The sequence below is a fragment of the Lepidochelys olivacea genome, assembly GCF_965140295.1.
Source record: "Lepidochelys olivacea isolate rLepOli2 genome assembly, chromosome: 7".
In the NCBI taxonomy this organism is placed as follows: Eukaryota; Metazoa; Chordata; order Testudines; family Cheloniidae; genus Lepidochelys; species Lepidochelys olivacea.
Genome location: NC_140417.1, coordinates 107275755 through 107303124, shown reverse-complemented (window position 1 = coordinate 107303124; position 27370 = coordinate 107275755). Strand labels below are relative to the sequence as shown.

Genomic DNA, 27370 nt, shown 5'->3' with positions numbered 1-27370 from the left:
CTATAGCCTCCCCCTGAACCAGGCAGCAGAGCTGGCTTGTGGTGAACGATAGTGTGTGCTGCAATTCTTTCTCTTGAATTCTGCTGCCCTTGAGTGCCTTGGGAGTTCTGGAAGGCATTATGCAGTGGTACTTGTACTCCTAAATAGAGCTGGTTGGGAATTTTTCGAGAAAATGTTTGGCTTGTTTTTTGTCCGAATATGCTAATTCATTTTTGAAACTGAAATTTGTGTCAGGAAGATTTCTCGGGTAGCAGAATGAATTTCTTGTGGGGTGAGGGAGGCAAGGAAGGAACCAGAGCAAGGACTTGAACTTGGGTCTCCCACACCGCAGGGCTATTGGCTATTCTGGGGTGGGTGTCTCTTTCTTCTTGTTTTCGTTACACATCGGAATGAAAAGACACGTCAAAACCTCAACATTTTTTGCAAAATGAAATTTTTGTTTTCTAGCCAGCCCTACTCTCAATCTCTTAGGTGCTTTTGAAAATTGCACCCAATGCCTATTGAAGCTCATGCCATAATGGTGCAGACCCTGTTCCCTCCAATATTTACATTGGTTTTCGTTCTCTTTTATACCTGTATTAAGCTATGTCATTTATAAAGCTTAACAATATTGTTACATGCCAAATAAATCACAGCACTCTGTCAGAGCAGGGTAAGTTGAAAAACCCTCTTTATTCTATTTACGTAGGCCAGACAGTAATCCTATAAGTAAAATTGGCCTAGACATGTTTTTTTAATTTTCTTTCATGCACTATTTTTGCAGTTGGAAATTGGCAAGATTAGTAAGCTGTCTGAAAAGAATGTTGACTCCTTAGTAAATACTGACTTGATCTTTTTCCCCCCTGCATAGTAAATAGAGTATTAAATATTTTAACAGTCTTTCTGAGAGAGGTATGGAATGCATAGCTCTTTCTCAGATTGTGCACTCAAGTAGGTTCTGATTGCTGGAACGTTATGCCTATTTGAGTCCTGTGGTGTTTGAAAACAGAATCATTGTGTTAAAATTAATTTTGTATCTAAACTGTGATTATGCAACGCCCCATTGCCCCCCACCGCTCCGTTCCCCACTGCAGAATTCACTATTTTGTATTTTTTACCTTCTTCAGATATTGCATTCATCTCAGGATTACAACACAGAGAACAAAAAATAGCTGAAGCTGACTTTCACATAAAACAAAGAGTATCTGATTTCATCAGACATTTTTTGTCTATTTGCTTTTCTTCCTGGCACTCCAGCATCCATATTCTTTCTCTCTGTTTTCCAGTCCATCAATCTCATTCTACCTCATAGGAATAGCCATTAGTAAAGTGTTACGTTTCTAATCACAAGGGAACTGGTCCTGTAGTCCTTACCCAAATATAACTCCCATGATATCCCTACATTGGGTCAAGTGCAGAGTAATGGAGAACCAGACCCATCATAGTATTCTGGTTAAACATTTTACCTCAATTAATCTGTTTATGAACTAAAGGAGATAAGTGCATGAAAGCAAAGAACTAACTATTTATTTACTAATCCATCCCCTGCCAGCTGCAGGTGGACCTTGCTATTTTGCAATTACACTCAAGTATATTTTTGAGAATTATACGCTTAAAATAGGTACTGAAATTGACTTGGATACTGCATATGCTTTTAAAGTTAAAAGGTCCCTTAATGCCTCTAGAGAAACATTATTTCTGTTTAATAAAATGTAAACATTCTGTTAAGGAAATGCAGTGATTGCTTTGTGATATTTTCAATGTATGAGTAGTCAAGACACCCTGACTTCTTAATTTCCTTCTTCTTTTCTTTCTTTCTCATTTATCTAAAACACTTTTGATTCTTTTATGTTCTTGTTAGTTCTCCCCAAATGCATGTTTCAACCTTGCAATTCTCCATATGTCAGCTATCGCTGCTCTCTTTGTACTCTCTTTGCAAATTTGGACACCTTGCAATTAGGTCTATTTTCTCTGTTACTAATGGAATATGTAAAGTGGGATTAGTCCCAGCCCTGAGCCCTGTGGTGGGCAATTCAAAGAAAAGCAGTTATAGACACAGTCATTTTCTCTGTGACTTTGGGTTGTGGATTCGTTCCAGTTTTTTCTGCATCTTGGCACACTTACATCTTGTTGATGCCCCCCAACAAAAACTCCTCTTCAGAGATGTTCTAAGATCCATTTTTCCCAATGTTTCCCCCTCCCTTTGCTTTTCATTTTCACTCTGATTATGCTCTGCAACTACTCCCTCCTTCTCTTTCCTTTCTCTGTTCCTGACTCTGAACCAAGGTCATATTCTCTATCCTTCCTGGCAATTCCTATGGGTGGGACACTGTTTTGTATGGAAAAGGTCAAGCATATGTATTGTTATGTTCAGAATGAGAGTCAAATGAGTTGGGTGTATAGATCTGGCCAGGCAAATGGCTCAATGCCCATATCTAAATATCAGTGACCACAATTGACAGTACACTTGTAATTTCAAGGGTAAGTGAATGCTTAGAGTTGACTCAAATTTGTGTTTGCCTCTGTGCGTCAGCCTACCTTATCATGCATGCAGATACACTCAACAGGCTGTGTGGTACTTGGAGAAGCAAATCCTGTGTAGGCAGTATGTAATCATTCTCACCTGGCACTTTGGACTAAGCACTATAATCATGGCAATTTGAATGTGACATCAGATAATTTTCAATTAGCATGACTTGTAACCTGCATGTTGATATAATGATAGGCTTTCGGTTTACAAAATATGTATTGTCCTAGGAGCTTGGAAGCCAAAGTGTGCCGAGTTCATAGCATCTGGGAGTTATGCAAAATTAGCTAAGCTTTAGCATTCAGGTAGTGCTTGCTGCTGGTGCTGTATACCTGCATGAAAAGTTCTGGATCAGTCTGTCTGTGTTACGTACTTATTGTCACAGTTTCAAGGTAATTGAACCCGTTTTGCCCCTCCAGGGTCCACTCCAGGAGTGCCCAGTCAGGTCTTAGGTCTCTAGCCATCACCTGTCTCTGGGCAGAGGCCTTTGTCCTGTTCCCTCCTGACCAGGGGTTTTGAGGCTGTACAGCTCTGTCTTACACTGTGATATCCCCAGGAAGTCAGTCTACCAGTGTATTGCTTTCTGTGCAAGGACTACGAACAGTGTATTGCCAGCAGTTACAAGTTACCACACAGCTCTTTCTAAGCAAGAACATTTATTCTTAAGGTAAAAGCATGCCAGAGAAAACCTAATAAACAGCTTTAAACATGCACCAAACATACCAGGAGTCACCCATCAGTCTCATGAGGCCCGAGTAGGCTGAAGTCTTTCCATCCCCGCCACAAGGGATGCCCCCTCCCCTCGCCTTGGACAGAAGATCCTGTCAGTTTGCTGGATCTGAAAGAAGCCCATAAATCAATTCAAGCTCATCCTTTTATACCAAGAAAACCCAGCCTGACCCAGCATATGCAAACCTCCCTATGGGGTGGAACTTGTAGGAGTTGATACAGTCTCAGGGGTAATCGCCCGCTACTGCTTTTTACTTCCTGGAAAAGCTGTAGTAAACCTCTCCCATGGAGTAGAACAACCAACTGCAGTGCAGAGATACCCTAAGTGACTTCGAAGGTCACACAGGATATTTGTGACAGAGCGGGAATCTAACTCAGTCCTGGTTAATTGCTCTAACCACTGGACCATCCTTCCTTGTATAGATTTGGTTTTAGTCAGTATATTTACAGTTGCTGTGACCAGTAACATACTGGATTATTCTTGTAGTTCAACTTTGAAAAACCTCTGCACCGAGTGTATAGTGGAGACTTTAGCCACTACAGTCGAAGGCGTCTTTGCTGTTAACTCTCTAAGGATACACTCCCGGAAGATGCTGAGTGCCCTCCAAGATCAGGACCTAATTTAGTGAAGGGCTAATCCCTGAAGGTGTTTCAAACATATCGGGGGGGTCTCCTCTTTTATAAGCTTGATCTCACCTCCTCCCTTTCTTTGAAGGCCATCCATTAGACTGTCTCCATCAGACCCCCTTCAGTCCTGATCTTCTTTCAGTAAAGAATCATAGAGTTCAGTAAGACTCTGGTCTCTAGAATGGTTCTACTTTAAATTCTTTCATTTCCCTTCACCACCACCTGATAAATCCCAGTGGAGAGGGCCTGGAAAAATAGGTAGGTCTTCACAGCATAGTCTGAAAGTCAACACACATTAGGCCAGATTCTCTGCTCCAGTGCAGTGATACCAACAGAAAACGTGGCACTTGGCCTCTAAAGGCATATCTATGCTGCAATAAAAGACCTGTGACACGGCCATAGCTGGCCTGTGTCAGCTGACACAGGCTTGCGGGGCTCGGGCTCCAGGGCTGAATACTGCAGTGTAGCTATCCGGGGTTGGCCTGGAGTTCAGGCTCTGAAACCTTGTGAGGGGAGTGGGTATCAAAGCCCAGGCTCCAGCCTGAGTCTAGATGTCCACACTGCAATTTTTAGCTCCACAAGCCGGAGTCAGATGACCAGGGCTCTGAGAATCGGGGCAGTGAGTTTTTTACTGAAGTGTAGACACACCTTAATGACCCGCTGGGGAATGCATTGCAGAATCAAGTGTTCTTTACCGGGTACACCCTGCCTAACATTCCATTCGTGTTTAAACTGGGAAGCTCTTTGCTCGAGCCCTTCAGATTCTCTCAACTGCCACAGTAGCAAACGAAGGAGGTAGGATATCTGTAAATTGGACAGGACCTAAACTGGTTGCCAATCTGGCCCATAACTAGCCACTTTTTTATCCAGACATGCACTCATTTATTCTGATGTTGTGGAGAGATTCAATCTGTGACCAGTGTTCCTAGAAAGTATAGGTTCCTGTTCTGTAGATGATGTGCTCTATACACTTACTGAGCCCAACATGCTTGCTTTTATGCTCCTGTTTGAAGGCACCTGAAGGTCACCAACCAGCTTTTACTTCTTTGAACTCCATTGTTTTTCACAGCTAACTTGGCTAATGAAAGATAAAACAATGTAATCTGTAAAACCCTTCTGATTTTATGAACTTACGTGAAGCCTTTGGAATTTGTTATTATGATAACATTGTTATTCACTTCTTGCTGATAGAAGCATCAAAGCTAAGAATAACTCAGCACTCACTGAAAACTGGATTTGTTTTTCAAAGGGAAGGAAAAATTGATTATACACAGGCTTGCCTGCCATAGCAGGGGACTGGACTCAATCACTTCTAGTCCTGTCTTCCCAAGTGTGCATACAATTGGTCATTTTCTAACAATTAGGGTAGTTTTATGATTTGTCTGTTTCAAAGCAGATTGGTATTAACTCACTTTGATAGCTTCATTCCTCCTCTCATTCACGCAAAATATTAAACTGATTACTGGTTTCAGAGTAACAGCCATGTTAGTCTGTATTCGCAAAAAGAAAAGGAGTACTTGTGGCACCTTAGAGACTAACCAATTTATTTGAGCATAGCTGTAGCTCATGAAAGCTTATGCTCAAATAAATTGGTTAGTCTCTAAGGTGCCACAAGTACTCCTTTTCTTTTTGCGAAACTGATTATTGTGGCCCTTTACAATAATTTATGTAATTATTTGATTAAATTTTTTGAAAATGCTACAGTGATGTGTGAAACTTCTGCAGTAGGGTTCCTCTCCACAAAGTCCCTCTAGTTGTTTGTTTGCTTCCTTGTTTGCTTGTTTTCACAAATAACAGCGGGGTTTGCCAAAGGGATTGATCACTGAGTTTTACAAAACTTTCAGCAAACTTGGGCTGATTTTCAAGACAGCTTGGGCCAGTTTTTGTTTTCAACTGGAAACTGTGCAAAAGTCTTTGGTTTCCCATCATTCTGACCCCAGACCAGGAAAAATTTGATGGTTCCAAATTTGAATATGGTTTGCTCAAACCTGAAACACAGTGATATTCTGGAGGTTCAAACCCCTATGCAAAACTTAACTTGAAAGAGAGGTTCTCTCAAAGTCTTAAGAAACAAAACTGCTGAGATTTGCACAGCTCTAACGTTCAGCCACCACAAATAGTTCTCATGAGGTTGTATTCAAGTGCAGGACACAGTGTAAATATAAGGTTCCATTCCGCAGAAAAGGTCTGTGGGTGTTTGTATTATGTACCCAGTAAAGAGGGGCATAGACCGCATTTTTATTTGGGGGGAAGGGAACATTTTGAGGTCTCACTCGTGAGTTTTTTGAAAACATGAGACTGGCAATACTGCCATAGTGTGTTGAAAAACCTCAGATTAAGTTCACAGCTGAAGAGGCCGGTGCTGGCCCGGCTACCGCTAGCTAGCGAGGGCCACCACTAGCTGCCTGCACTGAGGCAGGGAGGGGCAGCTTTAGTAGCATGGTCTCACGGATTAAATGGGACAAATCCCTGCTCTGATAGTGACTCCCTCTGTGGCTTTTGTCATGTCACATAGTGCAGAGTTTTCAAATGTGGACACCCAAAGTTAGGCATTTGAATCCAGAATTAAAGACGTGGTGCTTAACTTCAGACACCCAGGTTGAAAGTGTTGGCCTTTAAGCTCTCTGTGCCTCAGTTTCCATATTTGTAAAATAGGACTGTGATAGGACTAAAATAGGTAGTCTGCCCTCTTAAAGGTAGTGGTTGCTAGTAGTCAGCCCACCTGTCACATGGCTTGACCCTTTAAGGTTTGAAAGGGACAATATTTTGAGAGAGAGGGAGGAAGTGGTCCCAGGAATAATTATTGCTTGAGAGAAAATCCCATCACTGTATCTTTAAGGGCCCTGGGGCCAGGAGCCTTGGAGAGAGGGTGGAGGCAAGGCTCCCCTCCCACCCAACCAATTGGGAGTGAGCTGGGAGTAGGGGACCCAGTGGTCTCCTCCCTCATAGCAGCGCAGGCACCAGTAGCAGAATCCTGCCTGGTGGATCCTCCTAGCCTGAGGATTAATAAAGGGAAAATGGGCCAGCTGAGGGAGAACCTGGCTCAGGCCCTACATTATCACCCAGCCCCACGGAGGAGAGCTGATATGTCTATGGAGAGGTAATAACTGCCCGAATTACCTGGCTTCAGCAAGAGGGCTGGGGCTCCTGACAGAAGAAGAGACAGAATGACTGTTTCATTGATGTATATATACCCTGTTCTAGGAGAAGAGCTGAGGGGGGTGGGGAAACTGACTCTGGTTCAACGAGAGACAGGGAGACTGGTTAACTCATGACGTGGCTCCAAGGAGGAGAGCTGGGGGACTCCTGTTTTGAGAGAGAGAGAATTGGAAGCATTATTCCAGCCCCAGGAAGGGGGTTGGGAGGCGTGTCTCCTGAACCGGGATGCAGAGCTGAGCACGACTTTTACAGGGACCCAAAGATGGGTGTTTCGGGGCAACTAACAAAGTAAGTCACCCTTCCTAGAAAACTGAATAAGTCATACCCCATGATGGGCGTGTGGGTTTTTGAACCAACCTAAGTCTGGTAATTTATTGAAAACTTCGGGGGTAGGGGGGGTTCTGAGTGCAGTGCACCACCCAGGCTACAAGGAGTCTCACCCCTTGGTAGGGGCTAATGATAAACTTTCCTAACTCTCAAAGGAGAATATTTGCAACAGGTTGTGTTTGGCCCCAATCCTGTAATGTACCACATGTGCTGTGCCTCCATGGAGCCCAAATGAATACTGTTGATTGCGGGATTGGGACCGAAGTTCTAAAACTCATCAGAATGCACACAGAACAAGCTGCCTCCCAATTCTCCAGCAGTGGGATCTGCTTTTGCAGCTGGGGGATAAGGGGTCAGGATTTAAAGACCCCTCTACCCTCCTACAAACACCCCCCCCCCATGTAAACTGTTGTTACGATAATAATGATCTGGGCCTTGAGCCATCACTTCTGTTGGGCGTGTTATAGTACACACAAAATGCTATGCACTGTCCAAACATAAAACACAGTCTCTAGTCAGAAGAGAGCTAAATCTAAGCCATTTAATAAATGAAGGCTGCGGAAAAGGGATGAAAACATACAAACCCTTCTTGGGCTTTTCCCCTATAAATATCAATGATCCCCAGTTTGTCTAATTTCTTGTAGGTGTCCCAGCAAATATTTGGGGTTTTTTTGGTGAGACGTGATGTGAAGGTGAAGAGGTGTACTGGCCTTGAGGCTCACTTGAGGGAGGATACCTCATGCATAAGGGCTGACTCCATCTCTGACTCCTCAAGGCTTCGTGGAGAGCGCTCTCACTCAGGTCCTGGGCCTTGAGCCATTGCTTTTGTTGGGTGTGGAATCACATGATTCTCCCATTCTCAGACGGGGCCTTAGGCTGCAGACCTCGGGTACTAACTGTAATCACCTCAGCAGGCCTGACTTAAATTCAGCACTGCAGTTCTCTTCTCTCCAGCAGCTTTGCCCAGTGGTTCATAGTGTAAGACTATTAAAACCAAGTATTACATTATTTAGAACCAAAGCGTTTAAGAGAAAAACTGATCTTAACACAATAAACACCCTATATGCTTGCTGGTCCTTCCCTAAGTCTTACCATTCCCCGGAAGCTGGGGAAAGACACCAACTTCTTTCAGCTACCCTGGCAGGACCTGTGTTTCTGTTGTCCAGGTCAGTCCCTCTCATCAGGAAGAGCACACTCAACACGCTCTCTCTGGAGAGTCCTTTTAACTGTTTAATATCCCTCTGATCCCTAGACTCCTACGAAAACAGCTGTGTAACTTCTGGTTGGAACCTGGATGCAGGCTGATGTCCTGTAGTTGCCCCAAACAGTTTATTGGGAGGTTGCTTATTCCTTCCCTGGTCATTTTCCATCAGTCCCCTGCTAAGCTAGATCAGTATGGTCATACAGGGATGTCTAATAACACACTGTACAGTAACTTCATTTTACTAATCAGGGTATCCATAAAATGATTCATACAGTATCCATGAAATGATCAGTGTTCTTGGATTATTATGTAACAACTCCATGTCCACCAGGAGGAGCACTGGGGAAGAAATTGAATAAATTGCTGGAGAAGCAGCCAATGGAAGGGGGTTGGGGGTGTCGAGTTTAATGGCACTGGATGAATGAAGGGGTTGTGATTAGAGATGCGATAAGAGATGAGTGAATAAACAGGGAGGGGACGGATTAATTAAGCTAAAAAGTCATCTCATGATCCTCTCCCCATGGTTACCTAGTTTATTTATGTAGTCTGAGACTGTGTTGTTCATTCACATTAATTCAGAGTTGGGTGTGAGCATGGTGTTCAAGTCAGTCAACTGTTTATTTTTTTCAGTGGTTGGAAAGCTAGGACTTGAGTCAGTAATATTTTTGGTGGCAGGGAGTTGGTGGCAACATGTGTTTCAGTCCTGGTAAAAAATGCTAAAACTGGCCCTATCAGCAAGATCTGGGATAAGCTTTGGCTATGGATGTTTGCCAGGATTAAGGGTTGTTGGGAGAGAGGAGCCTTTAATGCAACTCAGTCTCTTCACTTTTTTTCTTCTGTCCTCTAGAGCTAGTGTACCTGCAAAAGCTATTTTTAAAATGGATTCCAGATGAAAGTGGAATTGGTATTTTTCTCCCCCTCTTGACTCCCCATGCACCAGAGGATAGCTGGGAGCCTCTACCTGCACCAGGAAAATCCCATTAACTCTTCTTTTTCCATTCCTGGTTTCCTGCAGCTCAGGTTTGGGGAGGGGGAGAAGGGAGGTGAGAGAGAATCATCCTCTCTAGCAGCTGCTTGTAATATTACCTCTCTCCGGATCTCAGTTCTTGCTGTCAGTGCTGATGCTGATTCTCAGTTCTGGAGCTGAGTGGGCTATCTGTAGCAAACCAATTTATTTGTCAAGGTTAACCCTTTTTATTAATGATTTTGCTTTTTCTTAATTTACTGCCACTTGTTTGGCAAATGCTTTATGGGAAAATTGAACAAGGAGGGTTGTGAACATGGTTGGGCAAAAAAGCAAGTCAGAATTAATGAAAATATTAGTGACTTTTCTATATGCTCCGAGAGGTCCAGCTGACATCATTACTGTTAGCCATCTTGAGACATATGAGCATAAATAGGAGGCGTACGGTACTGTTAAGCTCTGTGCAAGACCAAGAGCTGGACAAAGTTCTGAGAGATCAAGTTCTGAAGCTGAGGAAATAAGCCAGTTTTGTCACCTGAATAAGGATTAGTCTGCACCACAATTGAGCTGTGGGAGTCTGCAGGCTTCTACAGCCATAGCCAGGCAGACTCTTAACTTTGCTGAATTGAACCTCTATAGTTAAGCATTTATATCAAATACCTGGACACAACATTTGGTGAGCAGTGATTCTATTAAATCTTCTATTATATGAACTAGACTTACATACAAAATAGCCTGGTGATTAACTCCTTGGTTGCTGGCAATTTGAATATACACCCAGGCCACAGAGCAGTAAACAGCAATGGAAAATAAGGATATAATTCCATATTCACAGGGACATATTTATGTTGTGGTGACCTACATCCATAGAGAATTGAAGGGATTAATTAGGGATACAGCTAACCCTTTCCGTTTCATTGTGCTACAGGGCAATAGCATATGTTTTTAGGAGTTGGAATTTAACAACACACTTAAAGGGTCTGGATTTAAGTTTACAACTCTAAATAAGTAAGGCTTCAATAATAGCTAGTAAAACTAGGCAGAACCTTGCCTGCATCTTGGAACTTTGGAAAGATCGTCTTTAAAGTTGGGCCAAACACTCTGCCAACATCAACAATCGGAGTTCCGCGAAGTGTCTTTAAAAATTAAATATCCAGTTGTGTGGCTTGGCTGCATGGATTGTTGTTTATTTTGTAATCATTTAATTTGTATAAGTCTTTAGTGTCATACAGAGTGGAAAATGTGAAAACTTAAAACAGCTATCAGCTTGTCATGACTCAAAAAGTTTTGGAAGAAACTTTGTAACAGACTGAAGAGAAAAGAATGAAAACCACGTGTCAGTCTCACTGGCTTACTGTGTGTGTGTGTGTGTGTGTGTGTGTAAGAAAGAGCAAGGTCAAAATTCCTACAAATTCAGGAGCAGTTTGCTTAATGATCGATTAGGTCCTTTCCTCTCAAGCATGGTGTAAATGTCCAGAAATGCAGAGGCGTGCCACAGTAACGCAGCCCTGCATTCCTTTGACCCAAAGCAGGATCAGATGCCTTTGGAGCAATTGTATGTTTGTTAGACACAGTACTGGCCTTTCCTTGGGGAGCCTCATGGGAGGAGCCTTTGTCAGACGGCTCCAGTTTTATAGTCATTGGCCTTTTGTGTGTTTCAACTTTCAAACAGCCTTCCATTCAGAAGAGAAGCACTTTGGAAATGCAGCACCAAACACAGATTTCTGGAATATTTCTTTGGCTGACTGGGATAAGTTTTTACTTTCAGTGGATTCAGCAGTGGATATAGTTAAGTCAATCGTCCTGTTAAAGTCTGACTTTGAAGTCTGGACTGAAAGGATGGAAGTTTAGAAATTGTTCTGGTAAAGGAATCTGTGCTAAATTGGTGGGCGTGTTTTTGTTTTGTATTTTTGAGCTGAGGATGATTTGGAATGGCAGAGCTGGCTATTATTTCTTGACACTGGTAAGTGTGAATTGTTTAAGAAAAATGGTTATGCAACTAAACTTATATATGGGTTGGTTTTTAAAATAATTTAAAAAAAAAGCATTTGGGGATCAAAAATGAAAAGTAGTTTGTTTCTGTCCTGCCATGCAAACTCTTTATTTCTCTTTATAAAAGCTGTCACACTTTTTTTGCTGCTTCCACGCTGTTCTCCATTCACTTTTGAAGAGTAACGTGTCTTCAATATTCATATTGAGTGGAATGTTGTCTTTCATATAGCTCTGTACTGAGCTTTTTAAGAGTCTTGAATTAGATGGGGATTAACTATCATTATCGCAAAGTAGCTGAAAAGATTTGGATTTTGTGGATATTGCCATAGAATGTGGTTGGATTCCTTTTAGACTCTCGTATCAGCGTGTGTTTAGCAGTTCAATGGAGACTTAAGGGTTAGTTATATTGCAAAATGAAACTTCTGACTCACGTTTACTATTCATAAATTGGAGACTTTTAAATTCTATAAAAATTACATCACAGCGTGACTAAGAATACTCTGTCCTTCTAAAAAGCTGAAATACAATGAGAGTTATTGTGGCAGTAATGTAGCAAATGCATTATGCTTATTCATCTTGTGCAATCATTTATATTTGTAATATTTCATGCAACTTCTTACTGCTGTTTACAGAGGGCATAGCAAAAATTATTTTAATCTATAATGCTCTTTCAGTACATTTACTTTACAGGCTTTTTTAAACTATACGTAGATACTGACCATGATATGCCACCTTAAATTGTAGTTTTTAATTTGATCATGTTAATATAACATTCCATACAATTAGACTTTCTCTTCTATCTTAATGATTGATTGTGTTTTTTCACATTAATAGGGTAAATTAAGTATAAATATTTGAGAGGGATTCCAGGCCCTAAAGTAATTTATGACTTAACATCACTACCTGCTGAGGGAAATTCTTTATCATGTCAGCATTTCCATAAATACTGCCAGAAAAGTAACGCTTCAGAAAATTACTCTTTGCTATTGGGTGCTCTGATTGGCTGAGTCTGTGATGCCATTGTCTTCCAGTTAGTATGTGGTATTTTGTGATTACTGGCAGGGACTGCAAAATGCAACATAAGTTGAGTTGGGGTTTTCTCTAGAAGATGGAGATCTCCCTTGAGGAAAAATCATTTGAGAAGATTATATTTAGAAACAATTCAGCTTCTATTCAATACAACTGTTGCATTTATCTTCCTTCCATTCTTTGTCACCAAGGATATTTTGCACACAGAGGCAATTTCCTTGTGCCTTGAAGCCACTATGTTGGGTGGAAGCAGCATGGAGCTGTATCCCAGGAGGGATTTCAGGAAGCCTAGTGTTTCAGGCAGGCTTTTTTAAAAGAGCTTCTGAGGAGTCCAGCTACTATGCCAACCATTTGGAAGTTATAGTTTGTGCTGCCCTTTGAGCCAGGCCAACTTTGCTGCTTGTCTCTCCTACCACCTGACTTCCTTTGGGATAGCTAATGTTACAGGTGACACTAATTGTGTTCTTGCACATATGGCAATTGTGCCCAGTCACTGTGCAGAGCTGTAGGTGCTGGGTAGAGGGTTCTTGCTGCCTATCCACTCTCTTCTGCACACTCACACAGGGTCCATGCACATTCTGGTTGAGGATCTTTGTTTCTGAAGAATTCCTCTGCTCTGGCTGCTTATTCCTCATATGAAGGCCTCATAAATTTGTGACATCAGAATTATTTCCACAGAAGCCAGTATTCGTATCCTGGCAAGAATTATGGCTTCTGGTGAATGGTAGAGAAAAGAATAGTTAGAGAAGAAATGTTATGGACAGCTGGCACAGTTTAGGGCAACTGCACCTGTACTTTTCCTTAGCGGTTCAGCAAGGGCACCTATTCCTAGACTTCCGGCTCCCCAGCTGTTGCGTTTCTTGGGTGGAGACCCACATCTCTGTTCCTTCTGACTGGGATATTTCCAGGCTGCACAGTTCCCAGAATTCTCCACTGTATTATTCCCAACAAAAGACAGTCTGCCTAAGCAGGCCTGCTTCACTTCTCTCCTCTCCTCGGAGACCTGACATGGTGTAATTGTTACAGCGCTGTTATCACACAGTTCTTCCAAGCAAGCATATTTTATCCTTAAGATAAAAATGCGACAGAAAAAAATATAGGTTCTTTTATGGTTTTTAATATATGTGTTCTACTAAGTATACCAGAAATTTCTCTCCCACACCCATCTCCACATGGGCTCTGGTCAGTGTCTGTCCTTCCAACCCTTCCCTAAGGAGTGCATTTTCTGGATAGGAATAAAACCCCTGAGCCTGTTTAAAACCAGGCTATTTATCCAAAAACCCTTTCTTTGTTAGTCCCTAGAGAATTCAGTTTGAACTAGTATAACTGAAACTCTCCAGGGGGTGGCTTCAAAGGGCTGATAACTGGAGGAATCATATTAGCATACCCCCTTCTCCTAAAGAAGATACATACAATCTCACAATAACTCATAAACAACTGGATATTTAATACAATGGACCCCAAGGTATTGAACTCAGTAAGATTTGTCCAGGATATTGTTATATTTGTCGGAGCAACATATTATATTTGGTTACCCGTATAGGATAAGAATAAAATTAAAGAATTAGTTAACTTAAGTTTAGTTAAGGAAATTTATTTGTATTGTAAAGAAAAGCCTGGACTAGCAAGTACTGTAGAAGGAAGGTCTTAAAAAATAATGAGTTTGATAAAGCCAAAAGGAAAAAAGTGTGGTGAATGTTTGGATTAAAGAATAACTAATGAGATAAGGTGAAGTTTCTAAAAAGAGGGCCTCTGACCGAGAAAGATGACTGCAGATGGTTAAATCGAAGAGAGAAAATTTGTCTTAAAAAAAGCCAGCACAGCTCTTCCCCAACCCACACACCAGTGTTAAAGCCTGTGTGAACCCAAGTGAAATGGGAAAACTGTTGGACAGTAAGAAGGGGGAGGAAAGGCCTTGGAAGAAAGGAGGTTGTAAATTTTATCTGAATTAAGACCGGAAATAAGGGTGAATAAGCAAATTGGTTTTTAGCTAAAGTCAGTAATTGGCAATAACATCACTTGTTTATTAAAGCGCATAAAAAAGTAAACACTTAAAGGGTTCATTGCTAATACCTGCCTGACCATGTTGGAGCCAGCCAACATGGGTCTAAGCATCCCTGGGTTTAGCCTGTTTGTAAGTGTCTTAATCAAATGCTTATAAATGTTTTGTTACTGTTTGAATGTAGTAAATTGCTTATTATTTAGGCTTTGGGGGCATGTTTAGCGCAACTGCATAAAGTACCTTTTGGCCTTTGAATGTAACTTTAAAAATGGCTAAATTGGTGTTAGGTACTTTCCCAAATTAATATTAATATTTTCAAACATTATTAATAATTCCAACACCTCCATCTGCCCTGCCTCACCCTGACCTCTTATTAGTCCCATTCATCTGTTATGTCTTGTCTGTTTTTACAGCACCTAGCATAATGGGACCCAAACTGGTTGAGGCTTTTAGGCACTACCAGTCCTGTGTGAAGGGAGATGCATGCAGGAGCTGATGGGAGATTTTTCTGTTACATTTGAAGCACCAGTAAATATTTGTTAGCTATTCTAAATGACAGCGTATTTGTTAAAACTTTGGATAATTAAAAGTTATACTGGCTTCATTTTAGTTAATTAGGAAATATAAGCTGTGCTCTACACTTCCGCATTAGGTTACAAAAACCTGACTCAGTATACTAAGGAGAACTACCCTGAGTAGCAGTTGTCCTTCTGCTGTAACACTTAAGAGACTTCTCCTAAGTGTCCTTGAAGGAGGTATTATAGAGGAAGGAGAATGTTATTTGTCCTTCACAGCTGTTGAGTCAGCACTTTTGATTTGTTTATCAGAGTGAGATACTGTCTCCAGGGCTGGCTCTAGGTTTTTTGCTGCCCCAAGCAAAAAATTTGCCGCCCCACGCTCAGGTGGGGCTGGGGCTCGCAGGCGGCGCTGGAAGCGGAGGGAGTGATGTCACCTTCTCCCAGCGCCTGCAGGGGCTTTACCACCTCCCCCGCCCGGCCGCGCAGAGAAGCCCCAATATACTGGGTGGCACAAGGCAGCGCAGCCCCGGCTGCCCGGCAGGACTCGCCCTCTCGTCCCCAGGTGGCAGCTGGGCCCTGGCAGCTCAGCATCCCGGGGCTGGGTCTTCCCCTTCCCGCTGTGGTCAGGGGCGCAGCGCCCTTGCCCCGTCTAAGTGGCGCGGCTCCAAGAGCGCAACTGCCCTGAAAAAAAAGGATGGCTGGAATGCCGCCCCTGGAAATGTGCCACCCCAAGCATGTGCTTGCTTTGCTGGTGCCTAGAGCCAGTCCTGACTGTCTCCTTCTGACACCAGCACAGAATGGCCTGTTCCCTCCTAAGCCTGTTGAATAATCTTTATAGGAATCTCAGAGTGTAATTTTCCTTTTTTTTAAAGAATAAAAGTATTTGGGAGTGTGCAGAGTAATTACAGCAGCTTATCTCACTGTTCTGCCCTCAGTTCAATTTGATATCATCAAGGGAAACTAATTTATGGAGTAAACGTCCAAAGAAAGCAAGAGAAGCTAAAACTCTGCACCTATCCTAGAAGGAGTGAGCCAAGCACTTATTGAAACAGAAGGAACATTAAGCAATCTAGGCAAGTAGTCGGACTAACTTAGATGGGCTACTGGACCTCTTCCCATTATAAAATGTTGCTAATATGTGGTATACTAACAAGACACTTACATAAATTATATAATTAACCCTCACAACAGCCTCGTACATTGGTGAGTACTGTTGCACATATTTTGTACACAGGTAAGCTGGGGCTCAGAGACACTGATTGGCCTAATATCAGTCCTGGTTTAAATATATGGTATTACTATTAACTCAGGGAGTCTTGTATCCCAGCCCCTGTTCTAACCACTAGACAACATTCTCTTCCTATGCCTCTTCTCTAAAAATATGCTGGGCCAACAACACAAACACTGCTCAGTCCTCCCTTTATAAGTATTTTGTGTTACTCTCCAGTATTTTCCCTAATCACTTCAAGCAGGGCTGGATCTACCATATGTGAAAAACAGGCAGTCACACAGGGCTGCATGATATTAAGGGCAGCAATGGGTTATTCAGATAACTGGAGGATAGCTGGACTTGGACACTTACTGGTTTTATCAGAGAAAACCTGAGCCTCTTATTGACAGGCTGCAAAGGGCGCCGTAGCCAACCCTCCTGAACTGAAAGAACATGAAGTGGAAGGAATAAAGGGGAAAGTATTGATCAGCCTGGAGGATTCTCTCCCCTCCTCCCCATAACCTCCTGACTTCAAGATTTTCAAAAACCTTAGTGTAAAATTGTCGTTTAGGGCATTGATGCCCAACCTTATTACACAGGAGGGCCACATAAAACAAAGCACAGCCTAGTGTGGGCCAAACAGATTCTACATATTTTAATAGGATTTAAAGTCACCTGTGTTGACATATTTTAAGTTCAGCTTGTTTCATATGTATTTAGATAGGTTGTTTCTAGGTACAGTATTGTCTATTTACACACTTATATAAACTAAAATGATGTAAACATGATGACAAAATGCTTATGAATCATCCATTAGTGTATTTTCTTGAAGCAGACCTTATGAAATGCTCTGGTGGGTCACGTGCAGCCCATGGGCCATAGGTTGGGCACCCCTGGTTCAGGATACAGATACTGTGGATAACAATGGGAGACCTGTACATGGATCCAAGACAATATTTAGCCCTAATTTTGTAAGCAAAGCTATAATCATTCCTGATGAGTCAGCTCATCCCTGCTAGCACTCATTGTCACGTGTCAGCAAACCACTTAAGCCTTGCTTTTACCTATTTAAAAAACAAAATTTTACCCGTGTCAGAATCAGCTGCTTTTTTTTTTTTAATTAAAGCAGGACTTTAGTCTCTCAAATAGAAGAAATATCACATATGCATACCATTATTCACTATTCATTTATATTTAATGCACATCAGGAAAGTGGGGCAAACTTCATCTGAGAGACTCATTAGTGACTTTATGTATGTGCCTCCCTAGCAATGATTTGAAATGCATCTCCTCAAGGCCAAGCAGATACCTTAAGATTAAAACTGTGAAACACGAGAGACCAAGGACACTTGTTGATAGAAGGCTTAGCCGGGTGACATACTGATTGCAAACTGAGTCCTTTGGTCTTTTGACTGAATTTATAGTGTGCTATTTGCAGCTGTTATTAAGCAGCTGGTTGTTAAACTGTGAAGTATTTTTCCTTTGAAAAATATTTCAGTCATGCTAGCCATAAGGAGAATTTGGAAGTAATTTTTAGTAGATCTCTTTAATAGATTCCACTCGACCCAGAACTCAGTCAGTAGAATGAAAAGAGGCCTTACTGATCACCCTATGCAGAGTTTATGCTGAGATAAAGTTGTCCTGAAAGACTTCTTAGTACTGTGGGGGACTTGTGGTGGTGGTGGTAATCTGAAAGGCGTGTATTAGGCTAATATAGCTCTGATTTAAAATAATTTCTGTTGTGGAACTAGATGGAACACTTTTTTGGGTTCCCTCTATTATTAGGCCGGTGTCTAGTAGAGTGGCTTTAGTAATAAACTGCTTCACTACCATCTTTTCTGTTTCAAAATGGGTTTCAAGTTGTACAGTTTGTGACCTGTGTGAAAAGATTTGGGGCACCTCTTCACCAGCAATGTTAAAGCGCTGCCATGACAGCCCTTTAATGTGGCTTGCGTAGTTGCGGCACAGCACTGGGAGAGAGCTCTCTCTAAAAAACCCCACCTCCACGAGGGGAATAGCTGCCAGCGCAGCTTCCAGCTTGAAACTTGCAGCACTCGGGGGTATTTTTTTCACACCCCCTGAGGGAGAAAGATGCAGCGCTGTAAAGGGCCACTGTAGACAAACTCTTGGTCTCCTGTTGCGAGGGGGAAAGGTGTCTGTTGTTGTCAGAATCAAAGAGATGCAAATGACTGAATGAGAATGGAAATGTAATCTGCTTCTTACCTCTACAGTTGGTCCTTCCAGGTTATGGCAGATGAAGGTACATCAGCATGGCAAGGTTGGGAAGTTTTCAGAGCCATGACCTGTGCTGTACTTTTCTGTGTATCTACAGAAGACTGTTCGTGACTGTGTTGTCAATAATTATAATAATACTCAACACTTACATAGCTTTTTATACCACAAAGCAGTGTACAATGGTGAGCTAATTAGTTAAACTTGCACACTTCGTGAATACTTAAAGTCCCTTTGAAGGGAGTGTTTCCCAAAAGGGATGATGCTCCACCTTGGGATTGTGCAAAAGATGAGGTGGTGAGGTTGGATGGGGGACCACACACAGACCTCCCAGTTGTTCTCCAGAGGTTCAGCTTTCATTTAAAAAATAAACAAAGCCCTGTTACCATTGCCAAAGCAAACCTTTAAAATGTAAGGCAAGTATAACAAATGAAGACACATAGGCCTGAGTTTCCAAAGAGCCTAAAATACTGGTTCTGAGGTCTGATGACATTAAGTGAGTGAGTTTGTGTTGGGGGGGGGCGGGGGGGGGTGAGAAAACCTGGATTTGTGCTGGAAATGGCCCAACTTGATTATCATACACATTGTAAGGAGAGTGATCACTTTAGATAAGCTATTACCAGCAGGAGAGTGGGGTGGGAGGAGGTATTTTTTCATGCTTTTTGTGTGTATATAATAAGATCTTCTACACTTTCCACAGTATGCATCCGATGAAGTGAGCTGTAGCTCACGAAAGCTTATGCTCAAATAAATTGGTTAGTCTCTAAGGTGCCACAAGTACTCCTTTTCTTTTTGCGAATACAGACTAACACGGCTGTTACTCTGAAACATTCACTTCAATAGGTGCTAACATGGATACCAATGATGATAGTTTAAATGTCAACAATGTTAACTATACTATTGTACATCAAAGTATGTAAGAAAGGAGAGGAAGTATCATCATATTAAGAAGCTCTGCACCCGCATTTTCCAAAGCATGTTTAAGGATGGGACCTCTAGAACTAACTGAGGGACATAAAGATGTAAATTAAGATGTTTAGTGCTTTAATAGCCCAGCACTTAGCAGGCTTGTAGCAGAGGTGCAGCTGGTTTCACTTTTCTGGATGGGGCTCAGTTTTTAAAAAATTGTAAAACACAGATTTAAGAAATGGCCTATGACCAGCTGCAGAGATGACACTCAAGGTCAAGCTCCATTTTATTAATAAAAAGATATACCCCCTTTTTCAATAAAGGCAATAAAGGCAAAGACACTCTATCAACCAAACTAGAAAACTTTGTAATCTACAACATCTTGGCAAAACATTTCCTTCCAAGAGCTGATCCCTGAAGTGATGTTAACCTGGGATAATGAGGACCTTTGTTCATCTAGCTTTCTACCAATAGTTGCATAAAAGTAATATTACACCTTTCAAAAACAGGCAAATGTGGTAGGTTGTCATTTTGAAATTTAGTTCAGCACAGTGGGTCAGTTCTGTTCTCCTTGGCATCAGTGTAAATTGAGGAACACTCCACTGAAGTTACTGTGGGTTCTCTGTTTACACAACATGAATGGTTTCAGAATGTGACCATAAGTACTATAGGAAATGAAAAGTAGAAGAAAACACTAGCTCAGTAAGGGACGCAATTGTAAGGACTTTAAAAAAAAAAGTTTTATGAATTATTTTTCTCATATGAGTATGTTACTTTACATTTTGGTTAAAATATATGAAAATAATGATATATTCAGATAGTAACTTTTGGATATTGCCAATATAATATTGCATCATTACAGTGCAGTTTAACTCCTTGTTGTGTCCTTTTAAACTAAACTGTACTACTGTACAGTATCTCGTTTAGAAGCTAGATCTCAGCTTATCTAAGGAAGGAACAGTCTAGTGGTAAAACATTTGTCAAGTTTGTTTTTTGGTGTGAAATATGAGCATTTGGAATTATATCGATCCACATGGTCATCTTCCAGCTATTACATGTAGGTTCATACCCTTTTCCTAGCATCAGATTCTGGCCGAATCAGCATGCAAGCAGCTTCTATTCATTTGATATCAATGGGAGTAATATGGACATGTTTCAGAGAGCAGAACTGGGTCAGAAATAGGGAGCCCAACTTAAAACTTAGGCTATGTCTGCACTTGCACTTTTGTCGGAAAAACGTCTGTCAGTCGGAGGGTGGGGAGCGTGAAAGAAACACCCCCATGGCCAACGTAAGTTTCACTGGCAAAAGCGCCAGTGGGGACAGCACTGTGTTGGCAGGAAATGCTCTCACGCTGACATAATTATCGCTGCTCGTTGGAGGTGGTTTAATTATGCCCACAGGAGAGCTCTCTCCTGTTGGCACAGAGCAGCTACATGGACACCTTACAGTGGTGCAGCTGCTGCGGTACAGCTGTGCCACTGTAAGGTCTGTAGTGTAGACCTTAGGTACTCTTGTTCAGGAACCAATTCTCAGTGCCCAAGTGTGTAACTGGAGGCCTCAGTTTAGGGCCAAATTGTGAGTATGACTGAACATCTGAAACTCCCATTGGCTTCAATGGGTGTTGGAGTTACTTGGCATCTCCAAGGTTTTGGTCTTGATGGCCCAGATCCTCAATTATATTTATCCTAACTCCCATTGATATCAGTGGAAGTTAGTGCCTAAATACCTTTAGAGGATCTGGGCAAAAGGACTCCACAATAAATTCCAGGGGCGTTGCTCTCTTGTGGTTTGTGGCGGTACAGTGACTCTGGTGACTTCCCAGAAATAGCTTCCTCAGAGAAGACTCTTTCCTTATGGATTTGATAATGTGTTTGGTATATAATATTACTTTGATCCATCTGCTCAGCACTTACACACCAGAAAGTGTCAACAAGATTTTAGATCCAGATTGTGTCCTGCTGTGCATGGATATACTCAGTATATGTAGGTATACTTGGTTCTGCCTCAGTGCGACTAGATGACCTCTAGAGGTACCTTCCAGCCTTACATTTGTATGATTCTGTGATAGCAAGAGGATGTGGGACAATGGCAGAAGGAGCCCTCCATGTTCTGTGCCGCTTTGTGGCAGCCAGGCACAGTCCTGAGGTGACCAGAAAACAAAGTGTGAAGTGACCAGAGTTGATCTCCCTCCAGCACAGGGGTGGGAAATCTTTTTGGTCCAAGGGCCACATCTGGGTGGAGAATTGCATGCAGGGCAATGAATTCAGAGCAGGGGGTTGGGGTGTAGGAGGGAGTATGGGGTGTGGGGTGTACGATGGGGCTAAGGGCAGGGGATTGGGATGCAGGAGGGGGTGCAGAGTGCAGGAGGGGGCTCAGGGCAGGGTGCGTTGGGGCTCGGGACGGGTTTGGGGTGCAGGAGGGGTGTGGCAGGGGATTTGGGTGCAGGAAGGGTGCAGGCTCAGGGCAGGGGGTTTGAGTGCAGGAGGAGTTCAGGGTGCGGATTCCAGCCTGGCGCCACTTACCTGGAGTGGCTCCGGGGTGGCAGCGGGGCTAAGACAGGCTCCCTGGCCCCACATCGCACCGCTCCTGGGAGCGGCCGGCACCACGTCCCTGCGACCCCTGGAGGAGAGGGGGAGCAGAGGGCTCCGTGCACTGCTCTCACCTGCAGGTACCTCCCCTGAAGCTCCCATTGGCTGCGGTTCCCCATTCCCAGCCAATGGGAGCTGCGGGTGCTGTGCCTGCAGGCAAGGGCAGCACACGGAGCCCTCTGCCCCCCTCACCCCCAGGGGCCGCAGGGATGTGGTGTTGGTCACTTCTGGGAGCGGTGCAGGGCCCACGGTGCCACGGCGGTGGCAATCCTGCAGGCCGAATCCAAAGCCCTGACTGGCTGGATCCAGCCCATGTGCCGTAGTTCACCCACCCCTGCTCCAGCAGCTAAGGGAATTGGTAGCAGTGTGGGGAGAGAGTGGGCTTTGTACCCATTGCAAGGATGGCTGGAGCTGCTGCTACAGTGTTCACTCCCTGGGAGCTCCAGGAGGAATTCTGGCTGATTCAGTTTCTCCTAGTGCTGCCACTCACTGCACCCCAACCCCTCCTCACCCTTGCTTGTGCAGCTCTGCCTTACTAGTTTGAAAAAAATTCTTATGAATCTCAACATAAGGAAATCTTGCCATTTCTAGTGTCAAACACCAGTTTATTTTCCCATGCATTCTTAACATTGTAAGCAAAACTGGCATTGCCTCACTATTATACAGTGAGGCAGTCTTTATGTAGGCCAAAGTTCTGTTGACTTCAAACAGGCATGTGCACACCCAAAGACTAGACGGTTGAGCCATGCACATAGGTGATTTTTTAAAAAAGCTCTTTCCCTGCATTAGGTAATGCACATGGAAACGTATACATAAGGTTGCTATAGACTACCTATGCTAAACAATGTCTCCAGATGTAGGGATTAAAAGCAATTGTAATTCTACAAAGACCTCTAACTGTGTCATTTTTCCATCTCTCTTCTTTTTTATACAGTTCTCTTGTGCCAGGTGATGCCATAAAATTGGCTTCTTCCACTGATTCTTCCAAACAACTGTTAGCTGATTCTCTGCCTTGTGAAAATGCTGCTCCTCTGGGTGCCGCTGAGCTGACTGCAGCAAGGTACAGTAAGGGACTCATTACAGTCATGGGGATGGAAAGCAACTGTAAACTTCCTTGTGTCATGGAGGGCACTAGCTAAGAAATAAGTGGCACTGGTTTTGGGATGGGGTGTGTCTAGGGTGGCCAAATGATATGCTGTTTCAGTGCCTCTTCTTGGCAGCCTGTCACTGAAGCTCCTGTAGAATCTATGCCAGAATTTCAAGCTGCCCCCTCAGACAGAATCTGCAAGGAAAGGTGGCATATCCCATCCCCGGGGGAGTAAATCCCCTGGGGCACAGCAGAGGCTGGTGGCACAGGCAAATGCAATTTATACCTTTATTAACTTACACCTTTTTCTCAGCACAAGGTGAGTTGGCCCTTCATGTTTAGACCTTTCCTCCTAATATTTAAATTTGCCAGATTCTTTGCTGGAATGATGCTGATATTAACAAATTTAGTTATTTGGAGTGGATTGGAAATTCCCGTTTTTATTATACGCTGCTTTTTTAGTGATGTGAGCAGATTACTGTTGCTCTTACCAATATTGTTTTCAAGGAAGGAAGGTCTGAGGCATAGTTCATGTTTTAAACTTGCAACAGTAGATGTAGTTTTAGGGTTAAATTTTCTTAAACATCTAAGTCATTTTCAAAAGTGACTTAGGCCTTAAGGAATCTACAGCCAATGAGTTTTAGGCTTCTAACTGCGTAATAATTTTGAAAATGGGACGAAGAGCATGCCTACACTACAAAATTAAGTTGACCTGACTTACGTCAGCATACAACCGCTGCAGTAATTTCATCGCTTGTGCGTGTTCTTGCTTTGCTCCTTGTGTTGGCAGTGCGCCTCCTCACCAGGAGTGCTTGCACTGATTGACCTTTCAGTGTGGGGCATTGTGGGACAGCTTCTGAAAGGCAGCAACAGTCAATGTAAGCCATGCAGTGTCTGCACTGACGCTGCATTGACGTAACTACATCGATCTTGGCTCTACACCTTGTGGAGGTGGAGTTAAGTCAATGTAGTGGGTGTTACGTCGGCAGGAGTGAAATTTTACTGTAAACACTTACATAGTTAGGTCAACATAAGCTGCCTTGCCTTTAGTGTAGACCAGGGGCTAGGCTCCTTAATCACTTAGGCACTTTTGAAAATTTAACCTATTTTCCCCCCGCTGCTATTTCAAATATTATATTACTTCAATTCACAATAGGGAGAACTGAGGTTGAAAAGAGGCAGGTTAAACAAAGTATTAGAGGGGTAGCCGTGTTAGTCTGTAGTCTTTAAGGTGCCAGTAGACTTGTTGTTCAGGTTAAACAAAATGCTTCCTAACAACTTGAGGGTAATTAGCATATGTTTTTGGGGAGATAAGGATGAGAAGTTAGTGATTTCTTCCTGCTGTCACTGCAAGGTTTTAATTAATATGCAGATTTCATTGATAGCTCTTTTATAAATGTAATTGGTTACTGTTTACACCAATGGAGGCATCCTCATCATTATGATTCTGAATTTCTGCCATAATGATGAGCCTGTTAATGAGTTGAAGCTATGCACTTCTTTCTGACAGCAGAGGAATAAGAAAGAGTTACACCAGCAGTTTCAGCAGCATCTACAAATGGTCTTTTGAACACAATCTAAATTGTGCTGCCTTTGGGTGGATGTTTAGTTTGTGCTCCTACAGAGACAATCAGACAGATCTACAGTGCCAACTAGCTGTTATTTTAGAAAGCATTCAGGAAGAGCAATCTCCTGTGGTATGTTCATTATTAGCTTCTTTCAAACCTCATGAGCTCCCACGAGTCAGAGGTATGTCTGTCTTCCTCTCCGGGCTGCCGAACTTCTACCAGAACCTCCTCCGGACCTGGAAACTGTTCTCGGGGACCAGGTCAGTGGTGGCCACCGAGGGGGCAGATCTCCTCGCAGAACCCCTGCTACACAACCCCCAGCTCCGTGTGCAGGTGGCGGAGTCCCGCTCGGTGCGCCAGAAGTTGGTCCTGGCAGAAGTCACCAGAGTCGGAGACCTCCTGGACTACAACCGGGGAGACTGGCTGGATCTCCTGACGCTTGCTCGGCACATGGGGCTCTCCAGACCTCGTACTCCCTGGCTCGTACTTCAGGAGGTGAGGGCTGCTTTACCGCCTGCTGCTCGGGCCTACCTCGACCAGGTCCTGCGAGAGGGCACGCCCCACCCACCCTCCACCCCAGGCCCTCCGGACCTTTTCATTGGGCCCCTGCCCCGTGGACCCAACCGGTGCCCCTGCCCCTTCACTGTGAGCCGGCTGCACAACTTGCAGCCGGTTCGTTTCCAGACTGTGCCAAGGAAACATCTATACATGCTCGTGCTCCACACCCTTCACGTCCTCAACCTCGCGTTCTGCCCCGACACAAAGTGGCGGGACCTCCTGCCATCTTTAGAGGGTGAGGAACTCCGTGGGCCAGCCTATACTCCACCCTGCTCCTGAGGCCCGCTGGGGATATCAGTTGGCAGCTCCTTCACAGGGCTGTGAGTACGGGCGTGTATTTGGTGTACCCCTGTCTCGGACACCTGCCCCTTCTGCGGCACAAGAGAGACCCTGGCGCACGTTTACTTGGAGTGCACCAAGTTGCAGCCCCTATTCTGGCGCCTCACAAATATTTAGTTAAGTTTCTGGCTACACTTTTCCCCTCACCTACTTATCTACGCGCTCCCTATCCATGGCCCCACAAAGCCACGGGACCTCCTGGTCAACTTCCTCCTGGCCCTGGCTAAACTGGCCATCTATAAAACCAGGTAGAGGAGGTTGGCCAATGGAGACTCCTGTGACTGTGGGGCCTGTTTCCGATCCTCTGTCCATTCACGCATCCGGGAAGAGTTCCTCTGGGTGGCGTCCTCTGACTCCCTTGATGCCTTCGAGGAGTAGTGGACGCTGTCCGGAGTTCTCTGCTCAGTGTCCCCGTCAGGTTCCCTTTGTTTGACACTTTGTCCGCACTCCTGTTCCTGTTATTTTATTAGTTGTCACCTGAAATCACTTGGCTTCCAGGTCCTGTGGATCCCCCACTTAGGCTGGGGGGAACCCTTTAGCAGTGGATGAACGCTAAGTTTGTAGCTCACGAAAGCTCATGCTCAAATAAATTGGTTAGTCTCTAAGGTGCCACTAGTACTCCTTTTCTTTTTGCGAATACAGACTAACACGGCTGCTACTCTGAAACAAGTTTAAGGTTAACTGTGTCAAATAGTTTAATAAGATTTTGACGTGGAGGGGTGGGGTGGGAAACCATTTTTTGATGTTAGATTGATTTTTCTCATTTTTTCCCAGAAGTTACTGCCACAGACTTTTTCATGGTTAACATTATTTAATAAGAGTATTATTGCTTAATACTATAATTATTTGTGATTGCCCCAATCTATTCTGGGTAGCTGTGCAAATTTTCTGCTGAGGAGTACAGTGTGTAGGGATCAGTTTAAATTGGGCTAGACTTGATCTCCATATAATGTCACTGTGGAAGGTGCAAGGATATCAGCAGTGATTCACCACACATGGTTGCAGGAGGTAACAAAATAGCAATTGGGGATAGAAGTATTTAGAATGAAACTAGAAATCCCTTCAGTCCATTTGTCAAAGTGCATTAAAAGGCAGGTGAGTAATACACTGAGCAATTACAGTGAACCTGTAACCAGAGAACTTTAATAAACTCAGTGTTCTTAAAAAATCACTGCACAGGTTGGTTCTTGTTGAGATTGATTAATAAGAAGAGAAAATAAGAACAAAGATGAATTTAGAAATCAAAGCCAAATTATCTTCTTCGTACCTGTTTGCCTGTTATTCTTGGCAACTTTCATTCCCTGCTATTTGCTAACAATGAATTTGTCTTGCCTGGGCACTTTGCAGTGTCATGGCGATAGATCTGCTATAACTTCTCTGAATGTCACCTGTACACCTGGAAGAAGAGTATTCAAGCTCAGTGTGGCTAGAGCTCACTTTTTAAGCTCCCATTCCAAACAAACAAAAGCAAGGCAGATCTCCTAACAAGAGTAAAAATCTTACACCGGTATAAGCAAACAATATCATTAAAGTTAACAGGATTACTCTGGATTTAAAACTGGTATAAATAAGATCAGAATCAGGTGCCTCTTGACCAAGGAGGACGTTTAAAACAATGGAGCAAAATGTTTGTTACATTTATCATTTAGTGGTGTCTCACCTTCCCACACCCTCTGTTATGCGTAATACATGCTTGTTTATTTAGCCTAGCATAGCCACTTACTGCTGTTGCTTTTACAGCATTTTGTATAGAATTATTCCACAGTTGCTTTTTGATATTACTTTGAAAAGTTTTTTCAGTGCACATACGCACAGTGTCTG

The 27370-nt window shown here is 43.2% G+C and overlaps 1 protein-coding gene across 1 annotated transcript in view; it reads left to right on the top strand.

The window, feature by feature from the left end:
• The window catches only part of TACC2 (transforming acidic coiled-coil containing protein 2), a 182828-nt gene that overhangs the window by 43676 nt on the left and 111782 nt on the right, over positions 1-27370 (top strand). Inside the window, exon 6 of the mRNA XM_084634856.1 lies at positions 22932-23057. Within this exon, the coding sequence (XP_084490982.1) occupies positions 22932-23057 (126 nt within the window). The remainder of the gene's footprint in view (positions 1-22931; positions 23058-27370) is intronic.